This window comes from Gopherus evgoodei, chromosome 3, assembly GCF_007399415.2.
Source record: "Gopherus evgoodei ecotype Sinaloan lineage chromosome 3, rGopEvg1_v1.p, whole genome shotgun sequence".
In the NCBI taxonomy this organism is placed as follows: Eukaryota; Metazoa; Chordata; order Testudines; family Testudinidae; genus Gopherus; species Gopherus evgoodei.
This window is the reverse complement of record NC_044324.1, coordinates 24,396,713-24,408,765: the sequence shown is the minus strand read 5'-3', so window position 1 is coordinate 24,408,765 and position 12,053 is coordinate 24,396,713. Positions and strand designations below refer to the sequence as shown.

Genomic DNA, 12,053 nt, shown 5'->3' with positions numbered 1-12,053 from the left:
CACCTGATACAAAGATATGCTTAGTATTTGAATTGTCTGCATGGATTTACTGATTTACTTTGTTTGCAAACCACAGGTAGTAGAAGCCTTGCTGAACAAATATTCACTTGGAAGATGGAGTACGCAGCAAACAAAGGTTAATCCTCTCTAAGAATGGATTTCGTAGTTACTTTATTAATACTCTGCGGTGCCTCAGATGTATATTTAGTCAAACATATTTTATACTCATACTTATTTACTAGAACTGCTCAAAAAAGAAAAGAGTTGGGAGAAATGAATATTTTTTAAATCTCCCCTTTTTTCAAAATTCAAAATATTTTGACCTATAGTTGGTCAAAAATGGTGGAGGTGGTGTTATGAAAATTGAATCAATATTTTTACTTTTAAAAATTATATTCAAAATTTCTTTGAAACTTTGAAATTTGGTTGATTTTTTTTGAAATTCAAAACATTTCAACCAGCTCCACTATTGACACACACAGGGTCATAGAAACAAATGGGGAGCCTGATTGTGGGGGAAGTGCCCACTGACTACAAACAGGAAGGGATAGAAATTCACATGCTTCTGGGCATGACAGCTTCGAAGGGCATGTGTTAGCAGGGTTCACAATAGCACTCTAAAAATAGCCGTGTAGATGTTGCTTTAACAGTGCAGCTCAGGCTCTCATGCCCACTCCTTCCAACCTCCTCCCCTCCAGGCTTGAGAGCCTTTGCTCCAGCCCAAGCTGTGAGGCTTACACAGCTATGAGAGCCCCACTAGCATGAGTCTGTGTGCCTGGGCTGGGAGGGTCGCTCCCAGATGCAATGTAGACATGTCCTGTCTACATCCAGAGACAGATTTATCCCATAATTTCCAACTGCAGGGTTTCCTCCACCTCTCTCTGTAGCATCTGGTTACTGGACTAGATGGACCACAGGTCTGATCCAGTATGGCCATTCCTATGGCCCTGACATTTTTAAATGGTTAAATTCATAGAAATACGGGCCTATAAGAGACAATGGAGTTTATGCACAGAAGAATGAGTTATAGCTGTCATGAAGCCACTGCTGCAGTTGATACGAATTAGCACCCTTGCTCGCAGGCACATTAGAATCCCAGGATGAAATACACTTGCAGTCCCAGAGCTGATACCTCCACATAAAGGTTTAAGGCGCTTTGTCTAGACAGTTCAGGAGAGCTTGCACTGTGCCTGCCTGTGCTGTACTTATTCTGTGGGTTGACAGAGGACTTCACCAACACACCTTCACTACAGACTCTTTGTAAAGAGCGTGTCTGCCTCCTGTCAGGCTGGGAACATTTCCATACAGCTTTTTAAAAAAACAGGTCATCATTCATGTGGTACTTGCTAATCTGCTGCCACTGGTTGGGTTGTTGATATGAATGGGTAATAGTGTTCAATCGGAAACTCATCCAGTGCTCCATTCCAATCAGAAATGAGCAGCCTAACTAAAATTGCACACTCCTTACTCACTCCTGATTCAGAAAAAGCCCCCACTGGGCCAACTCAAGCTCCCAGCAACATCAGTGGAAGTTGCAGCCTTCAGGATTTTGGCCTCTTTCAATGTGAGTTTTGCCAATAAGGAGAGAGTAAGCAAAGCAGATCAGGCCCTATGTGACCATCCTTCTTAAAAATAATTAATTCACATTCATCTTCCTTGATCACCTTATGGACTTGTGTTTCAAATCTATTAAATTGCATCCTTTCTTCCACAGTCATTCATTCTGACGAAGCTTATAAAAACACTATCACATTTAATAGGGAATGAGGACGCTGCTATAGAAAGTTTAAACCGATCTATTGCAGAGATCTCATTAAATTCTATAGGCTTTTACGGTGTTTCTATTGAACCCCTTTTTATCTCTGGAGAACCCTGTTGGTTCCAGTCCTATAGAATGCTATGGGACTTTTCCATAAAGGAAATGTCCTTCATCTTCAGCAAGCTAAACTCATTTTCTCCCTGCCCCTCTGTAAAATATCAATTGTTTTATAGTTTGTGTTCCACCTGCCCTCTGGTGGATGGAATCAGACTTGCTGAAATGCTTGTAGTAATCTCCTCTGCTGAGAAAGATGTCAGATATAGGGCTATTGGCCATGCTAATGGGAATTCTCATTGAGCTCAAGTGGCAGAAGCCCTGTGCTGTCTGGAGTGAAAGGTCCTGTAGTCTAACCCCATATATCATATGCACCATTTAGGCAGAGGCTATTTGTGGCTGTGTCTTGTACTTTATTTTAAATTTAATCTGTCTGCTTCTCTCTTGTCCATGATCGTTACCATAAATGTACATATTCCTGGCTGGAGAATTTGCCAGACAAATAATAGAGTCACAGCACACACATAAACAATTCAGTCTAAAACCACAATCCAGTCCAAACAGAGCAAGCCACAAGAAAGCAAACACCGAGAGAAGTGAAGGCTCTAATTTGTGCTGATAGGTTGAATGCTACTGGATGCCTCAATAGCATCATTATTCCCTCTGCAATAGATTGCTTCAAAGCAGTGGTGCTCAACTTTTCCAGACTATACCCATTTCAGGAGTCTGATTTGTCTTGTGTACCCCACAAGCTTCACCTCACTTAAAAACGACTTGCTTACAAAATCAAACATAAAACTACAAAAGCGTTACACTGTTAATGACAAGTTGCTGACTTTCTCATTTTACCATATCACTATAAAATAAATTGATTGGAATATAAATATTGTACTTACATTTCAGTGTATGGCATATAGAGCAGTATAGTGTCTGTATGAAATTTTAGTTTGTATGGACTTCGCTAGTGCTTTTTATGTAGCCAGTTGTAAAACTAGGCAAGTATCTAGATAAGTTGATGTAAGGCCTGGAAGATCACTGGGTACCCACCGGGATACGTGTACCCCTGGTGAAGAATAGGGTGACCAGATGTCATGATTTTATAGGGACAGTCCTGGTTTTTGGGGTCTTTTTCTTATATAGATAGGCTCCTATTACCCCACACACACCCCGTCCCAGTTTTTCACATTTGCTGTCTGGTCACCCTTGTTGAGAACCACTGGTTTAAAAGGCCTCTTTATCTAGCCTGCCCAACACCCCATTTATATGCCACGTGTGTGCTCCACTGAACAGCATTCTATTCACACAATCTCTTAAAATGTAGCTGCAGAAAATGTTCCTGACTTTTAACTAAAACCAGTTTCCATCTTACAGTCAACGTCCTTGGGTGATTCTGTCCCTGCGTTCTCGATGAGCTGTCCATTCTCAGAAGCACTAAACAACTTATCTGGCAAAGCAGGTATGTGACAATGGCTACGTGATAACAAGGACAACAGACAGGATTTTTTTTATCCTTTCAAGTCCTTTTCTATTTAGGTTTGTTTAAAAATTGATTAGATTAGGTTTTTCTAAAAAAAAAATCAGTCATCTCCAGCAGTTCATGGCCTTCAGAGACCAAGTATGGGCTCTTGAGACCAGAGTGACTGATCTGGAGAAGTTAAGGAGACAGAAATACATAGAGGAGACTTTCCAGGACGCAGTAGAACAGTCCCACCCCCAGTCTGACACCTGTGCTGTTGAGAAGAATGAAAGTCTTGTGGAAGGAGAACATCAAGCTGGAGCAGAAAGAAATGATCCCGTAGTTGGGACCATCCTTCCAGGTGATGCCATGGTATCTTCTCACACTGAGGATACCCTTCCTGGGGAGGGGACCTCTGTTATTAGGAAGAGACAGGCATCAGTAACGGGGGATTTGATTTTAGAAATATAGGTAGTTGGGTTTGTGATGACTGAGAAAGCCTCATGGTGTGAAGGTTGCGGACCTCTCACACCTGCGAGGTGTGAAGGTTGCAGATCTCTCAACACATAGAGACAGACTTATGTGCAGTGCTGGGGAGAAGCCACTGGTTGTGGTACAGGTAAGTACAAATGACATAGGGAAAGTAAGAGAGAGGTCATAAGAGAGAGGTCATTGGGGCCAAATTTAGGCTGCCAGGTAAGAGATTAAAGTCCAGGGCCTCCATGGAAACATTCTCTGAAATGCTTCCAGTTCTATGCATAAGGCCACTTAGACCAGCAGAACCATAGACTCTCAATTGTCTGGTGGAGGAATTTAGGTTTGTTAGGAACTGGAGAACCTTTTGGAAAAGGAGGCGCCTATACAGGTATGATGGGCTCCAACTAAACCAATTGCTGGCATGTAAAATTGAAAAGGTCATAGAGAGGTTTTTACAGTAAGGCCTTAGGGAAAGCCGACAGGTGCAGAAAAGCACACGGTTCAGACAGACACATCTCTTAGGGGAGGATTTATTAAAGGGGATCTTATCTATATCCTAGACAAGAGGAGAGGATAGAAGTTGATAAAATACAGGTAGAAATTGAAGAGAAACAGTCAAATGAAAAAGAGTCTCATTCAATTACATCACAAGAAGGTCGACAACTAACTACTGATAAATTTTATAAGTGCTTGTGTACATTGCAAGAAGTCTAAATACTAAGATGGGTGAACTTGAGTGCCTGGTATTAAATGAGAATATTCTTAAAACAGGCATCACAGAAAGTTGGTGGAAAGATGATAATCAATGGGACATGGTAATACCAAGGTACAAAATATTTAGGAATGACAGAGTAGGTTTCACTGGTGGGGGAGTGACACTATAGGTGAAAAAACAGAGTCAAACATAATAAATATTTTAAATGAACCAAACAGTACTATGGAATCTCTATGGATAGAAATTCCATGCTTGAATAATAAGACTATAGCAGTAGGAATGTACTACCAACCACCTAACCAGGACAGTGATCATGATTGTGAAATGCTCAGGAAGATTAGAGAGGCTGCAAAAACAGAAAACCCAATAATATTGAGGATTTCAACTATTCCTATTTGTCTGTGTGTAATGGTGCTTAAGTGGGTCATAACTGAGAAAGCCAAATTCAAGACAAACTGCTGAGAAATAGGGCAAACAAAACCCAAAACTGATGGTTATTCTTGTGTAAGATATGCCAAACCAGCCACAACATTAAACTCCTGTTTCACAACACTAGCTAACAAGAAAACATAAAGGCAGTTTCCTCAGGCAGTCCAGTTTTTATATCACCATCAAAAACACTGGATTCGGAGATGAGTGGTTCTTTACAACCAGTCTCATCAAATAATAGGTGGTTCTGATCCCAAAGGACCAGCCACAGACTCAGATCAATATATAACTTAGATTTTACCCAAAAGTCACACTAGTGCCAATCCTTTAGTATCTAAAATCTAAAGGTTTATTCAAAGAAAGAAAGAAAGAAAGAAAGAAAGAAAGAAAGAAAGAAAGAAAGAAAGAAAGAAAGAAAGGTGAGAGTTAAAATTGGTTAAAGGAATCAATTACATACAGTAATGGCAAAGTTCTTTGTTTAAGATTGTACCAGTGATGGAATAAACTGCTGGCTTAGGTCAAGTCACTGGAATACATCCACAGCTTGGATGGGTCATTCAGGCCATTGTTCAGAGCTTCAGTTTGTAGCAAAATTCCTCCAGAGGTAAGAAGCAGGATTGAAGACAAAATGGAGGTGTTTCCAGGGCCTTTTATAGCTTTTGCCCTGTGGAGGGCATCCCATTGTTCTTACCGTGGAAAATTACAAGATGGAGTTTGAAGTCACATGAGCAAGTCGCATGTCCATGCATTTTGCCTAGTCACAGCAGGAAATTTCATTAAGTGTAGATAGGCATCTCCCGTGGTTCATTATCAGTTAAATGTTTTTTGATCGGCTACTCAATTTGAATAGTTCCTCCAAAATGTGCTGGCTAATTACTTCATGGGATTACCCCAGGAGCAAATATTTGAAATCCAAGTATAGAGCCAAAACCTTTAACTTCACATACAAAAATGATACATCCAGATAGGATAATCATAACCAGCAAATCATAACCTTTTCATAGACACCTCATTTGACAAATTTTGTTGCAATCACTGTTATATATTTGCAGCAAATCTTATACAATGATCTATATGGTCATATTGTAATCAGATAACGTCACACTGTGTGTGTTACCTCAGGGTGGGATGCAGAGATTAAATTTCTAGACATCATTAATGACTGCTTCTTCAAGCAGCTAGTCCAGGACCTCATAAGGGGAGAGGCAATTCTTGATTTAGTCCTACATGACTCACGGTGTCTGATCCAAGAGGTGAATATAGCTGAACTGTGTGGTAATAGCAACCCTAATGTAATTAAATTTAACCTCCTTATAGGGGAGAAATACCCAAGAAAACCACCACAGAACATCTTACTTCAAAAAGGGGAATTATACAAAAATGAGGAGGTTAGTTAAACAGATATTAAAAGGAACAGTTACAAGAGTGAAATGCCTGCAAGCTGCATAGAAACTTTTAAAAAACACCATAATAGCGATTATTAAATTAAATAGCAAAGAATCCTGTGGCACCTTATAGACTAACAGACGTTTTGGAGCATGAGCTTTCGTGGGTGAATACCCACTTCATCAGAGGCATGTAGAGGAAATTTCCAGGGGCAGGTATATATATGCAGGCAAGCTAGAGATAATGAGCTTAATTCAATCAGGGAGGATGAGGCCCTATTCTAGCAGTTGAGGTGTGAAAACCAAGGGAGGAGAAACTGGTTTTGTAGTTGGCAAGCCATTCACAGTCTTTGTTTAATCCTGAGCTGATGGTGTCAAATTTGCAGATGAACTGAAGCTCAGCAGTTTCTCTTTGAAGTCTGGTCCTGAAGTTTTTTTGCTGCAGGAGCCTCCTACTGCAAGACAAACCCAAGAAAGAAACCAACAGGACTCCACTGGCCATCACATACAGTTCCCAGCTAAAACCCCTCCAACGCATCATCAGGGATCTACAACACATCCTGGACAACAATCCCACACTTTCATAGGCCTTGGGTGGCAGGCCAGTCCTCGCCCACAGGCAACCTGCCAACCTGAAACATATTCTCACCAGTAACTGCACACCGCACCATAGTAACTCTAGCTCAGGAACCAATCCATGCAACAAACCTCGATGCCAACTCTGCCCACATATCTACACCAGCGACACCATCACAGGACCTAACCAGATCAGCCATACCGTCACCAGTTCATTCACCTGCACATCCACCAATGTAATATATGCCATCATATGCCAGCAATGCCCCTCTGCTATGTACATCGGCCAAACTGGACAGTCGCTACGGAAAAGGATAAACGGACACAAATCAGATATTAGGAATGGCAATATACAAAAACCTGTAGGAGAACACTTCAACCTCCCTGGCCACACTATAGCAGACCTTAAGGTGGCCATCCTGCAGCAAAAAAACTTCAGGACCAGACTTCAAAGAGAAACTGCTGAGCTTCAGTTCATCTGCAAATTTGACACCATCAGCTCAGGATTAAACAAAGACTGTGAATGGCTTGCCAACTACAAAACCAGTTTCTCCTCCCTTGGTTTTTACACCTCAACTGGTAGAATAGGTTCTCATCCTCCCTGATTGAACTAACCTCATTATCTCTAGCTTGACTGCATAGATATACCTGCCCCTGGAAATTTCCACTACATGCATCTGAGGAAGTGGGTATTCACCCACGAAAGCTCATGCTCCAAAACGTCTGTTAGTCTATAAGGTGCCACAGGATTCTTTGCTGCTTTTACAGATCCAGACTAACACAACTACCCCTCTGATATTAAATTAAATGTGTACGCCAAATAAAAAAAACAACTGTAAGAGTACCAAAAAATGTCACTATGGGTAAAACAATAGAGTAAATGAGGTAGCTAGAGACAAAAAGACATCCTTTAAAAATGTTGGAAGTCAAACAATACAAAGAAACTAGAAAGGAGCATAGTCAAGTGTACAAATATAGTTAGGCAGACCCGAAAACAAGTTGAAGAGCAACAAGGAAAAGACACGAAAACTAGTTGCAATAATTTTTTTAAGTACATCAGAACAGGAAGCCTGCCAAACAGTCAGTGGAGCCACTGGATAATCGAGGTGCTAAAGGAGCACTCAAGGAAGACAAGGCCATTGCAGACAAGTTAAACAAATTCTTTGCATTGGTCTTCACTGCAGAGGATGTGAGGGAGATTCCCACACCTGAACCATTTTATTTAGGTGACCAATCTGAGGAACTGTCCCAGATTGAGGAGTCAATACAAGAACAAACTGATAAATTATACAGTAATAATTTGCCAGGACTAGATAGTATATACCCATGAGTTCTGAAGGAACTCTAATCTGAAATTGCAGAACTATTAATTTTGGTATGTAACCTATTGCTTAAATCAGCCTCTGCAACAGATGATAGTGGGTAGCTAATGTAATGCTGAATTTTTTTAAAAGGCTTTAGAGGCAATCCTGGCAATTACAGGCCAGTAAGCCTAAATTCAGTATCAGCCAAATGGGTTGAAACGATAGTTAAGAACAGAATTATCAGACACATAGATGAATATGATATGTTGGGGAAAAGTCAACACAGCTTTTGTAAAGAGAAATCATACGTCACCAATCTATTACAGTTCTTGCATGGGTCAACAAACATGTGGACGAGGGTGAACCAGTGGATAGAGTGTACTTAGACTTTGAGAAACCCTTTGACAAGGTCCCTCACCAAAAGCTCTTAAGCAAAGTAAGCAGTCATGGGATAAGAGGGAAGGTCCTCTCATGGATCAGTAGCTGATTATAAGACAGGAAACAAAGAGTAGGAATAAATGGTTAGTTTTCACAGTGGAGGTAGGTAAATAGCAGACCTCCCCGAAGATCTGTACTGGGATCAGTGCTGTTCAACATATTAATAAATGATCTGGAAAAATGGGTAAATACTGAGGTGGCAAAGTTTGTAGATGATACAAAATCATCTACAGGATACTGGGCTAGATGGACCATTGGTCTGACCCAGCATGGCCATTCTTGTGTTCATGACATGGTGCAATTAGTATAGTTCTGAGCTACACTGCACCACCTAGGACTGAGGAGATCTGAGCTGTTGCTTGAAAGCAGCACCTGTTGGCATAGGGTAGCTGTTTTACTAAGGCGAACTTATTAATTGATACTTAGGAAGGTATTGTTCTAAATTAAACTCAGAATAACTTGGTCCCTATAGGTGTGATCTTTTTAATCCAACTATAGCTCAGAGGAGATGAGGAAAGGTTTGGGCTGAAAGCAGCAAATGAGGGATCTTAATAGATACCAAACAATTATGTTTTAAAAGTGTCTTTTTAACCACATATTGGGGCAAAATCTAGTGCCAGAACCTACTGAAGCCAAAAAGATTGCATCAGTACAACCAAACAGAATTTGTCCTATATTTTTTAAAAGCCATGCCACGATTTTCCCAAATGGATATTTAAAGTTATACTCCCACATTTGTATTCAGGCACCTCATTAAGTAGCCTGATTGCATTCTATGGGAGCTGCTGGGTGCTCAGCACTTTGAAAATCGAGTCACTTATTTAGCTACCTCAGTATTCGTATAGTTTAAAGCCAGATGGGATGATTAGATCGTCTAGACCAGTGTTTCCCAAACTTGGGACACCGCTTGTGTAGGGAAAGCCCCTGGCGGGCCGGGTCGATTTGTTTACCTGCCGCGTCCACAGGTCTGGCCGATCGCGGCTCCCAGTGGTCCTGGTTCACCGCTCTAGGTCAGTGGGAGCTACTGGAAGCAGCACAGGCCAAGGGACGTACTGGCAGATAAACAAACCAGCCCGGCCTGCCAGGGGCTTTCCCTACACAAGCGGTGTCCCAAGTTTGGGAAACACTGATCTAGACCTACCTGAATATGAATGTATGAGTTTATCATTGGGCCCCCACTTTAGAATCCAGGCCTCAGTCGGCTTGCAGAGGCATAACGGAGAGCAGAATTTACATCAGCGTCTGGAACTCCATCATGGAATTCAGGTGTCACTTTCAAACAATCTAATCTAATGCAAATCAGCGTAATCTGTCTGTGTTAGCATCTGATACAAATCACAAGTCATGTTGTTTTTGTGGTCTGTGATGTAGCCACAGTCCAGACAGAATCCTTATTTTGGATAGATGGGTCTGTGGAACATAGAACCAGTACAGTGTGTCTTCAACTCCAAAACATGTTTTTTTTTCTTTTCAGGAAAATACACAATTTCTTCAACAGAAGCAACAACTTCGTTTAGTGAGCGCACCTCCAACACATATTCTGTGTTTCATTGATGTGTTGCAAATGTTGAACCAAGAATATGTGAAGGGACCTGGGTCTTTTTGTGAGCCATACGTGAAAAGAATGAAAAACTACTCTATGAATCATAGAGAAGTGGACATCACCCAGACTGCACTGTGCCTTGGCGTGTTCTTTAACAAGCATCCCTTCTACTTAACCCGTATGGAAGTTTCATGATGTGGAATGTTAAAGAGACCACTAATGCTAAAAAAATGTTTAAAATACTCCTCATAGGCTCCCCTTGATCTCAGTGACAGTTGAAGGCGGTCAGCATCAACGTGGAGGTGCTCAGCACTGCACAGAATTGAGCCATGACACTACATGACAATAGACTTCACATGGTCTTAATAATTTCACTTTTCCAATTTTCTGAATGATGCCAAATGCATAAATATATACACAAGTGCATCCCAGCCCATCTGCTCACTCCTGTAGGGGACAGGTGGTTTAGTAATCTAAATTTCTTGCTTGAGCTATCTAGACTTCCTGGAATGACAGGTTCAAACCCCAGATGGGTTAGCTCAGAGTGCTGATCTTCTGAGACCTGGAGTACCCTAATGATTACTACAGGTAGGTCTGCCAAAGATATGACTTAAAAACCTAAGTGTTTCTTAGGCCTGGTCTAGACTAGGCGTTTATACTGATTTTAGCAGCGTTAAACCAATTTAACGCTGCACCCGTCCACACAACGAGGCCCTTTATATCAATATAAAGGGCTCTTTAAACCGGTTTCTGTACTCCTCCCCGATGAGAGGAGTAGCGCTGAAATCGGTACTACCATATCGGATTAGGTTTAGTGTGGCCGCAAATAGATGGTATTGGCCTCCGGGCGGTATCCCACAGTGCACCACTGTGACCACTCTGGAAAGCAATCTGAACTCGGATGCACTGGCCAGGTAGACAGGAAAAGCCCCATGAACTTTTGAATTTCATTTCCTGTTCGCCCAGCATGGAGCTCTGATCAGCACGGGTGGCGATGCAGTCCCAAATCCAAAAAGAACTCCAGCATGGGCCGTACGGGAGATACTGGATCTGATCACTGTATGGGGAGACAAATCTGTTCTATCAGAGCTCTGTTACAGAAGACGAAATGCCAAAGCATTTGAAAAAAATCTCCAGGCTATGATACAGAGTCCACAGAACAGTGCTGTGTGACAAGCGTAACGGAAAGCCAAAGAATCAAATGGACGCTCATGGAGGAAGGGAGAAGGAACTGACGACTCCAGCTATCCCACAGTCCCCGCAGTCTCCGAAAAGCATTTGCATTCGTGGCTGAGCTCCCAATGCCTGTAGGGTCAAACACATTGTCCGGGGTGGTTCAGGGTATATCTTGTCAATTTACTCCCCCTCCCTTCCCATGAATGAAAAGGGAAAAAAATCATTTCTTGACTTTTTTCAATGTCACCCTATGTCTACTGCATGCTGCTGGTAGACACAGTGCTGGGGCACTGAACAGTAGCATCCTCTCCCCTCTCTTCCCCGGTGGTAGACAGTACAGTGCAGTAGGACTGGTAGCCGTCCTCATCATCAGCCCATGAGTGCTCCTGGCTGGCCTCAGGTGAGGTCGGCCGGGGACGCCTTGGTAAAAATAGGAATGACTCCCGGTTATTCCCGGCAGATGGTACAGAACGGCTGGTAACCGTCCTCATCAGAGCAACTGGGGGCTGAACTCCATCAGCCCCTCCCCCTTTCATGTCTAAAGAAAAGATTCTGTACCGCCTGGACTATCATAGCAGCGGGATCCTGGGCTCCTCTCCCCCATACCGTTTAATGTCCTGCCTGGACTATCATAGCAGCTGGAGGCTGCCTCCTCCTCATTTTGTCTCACTAAAAAGTCAGTGTTTCTTATTCCTCCATTCTTTATTACTTCATCACACAAAAGGGGGGACCCTGCAACGG

General features: G+C 42.1%; 1 protein-coding gene across 6 annotated transcripts in view; it reads left to right on the top strand.

Annotated features, from left to right (window-relative positions):
* Positions 1 to 10,833, top strand: part of ADGRF5 (adhesion G protein-coupled receptor F5) — a 78,076-nt gene extending 67,243 nt beyond the window's left edge. For all 6 annotated transcript variants that reach the window (XM_030555301.1, XM_030555299.1, XM_030555300.1 and 3 more), the window contains 3 exons: positions 77 to 136; positions 3,185 to 3,269; positions 10,068 to 10,833. In XM_030555301.1, the coding sequence (XP_030411161.1) occupies positions 77 to 136; positions 3,185 to 3,269; positions 10,068 to 10,147 (225 nt within the window). In that variant the 3' untranslated portion in view covers positions 10,148 to 10,833. The remainder of the gene's footprint in view (positions 1 to 76; positions 137 to 3,184; positions 3,270 to 10,067) is intronic.
* The last annotated feature ends 1,220 nt before the right edge of the window (positions 10,834 to 12,053 follow it).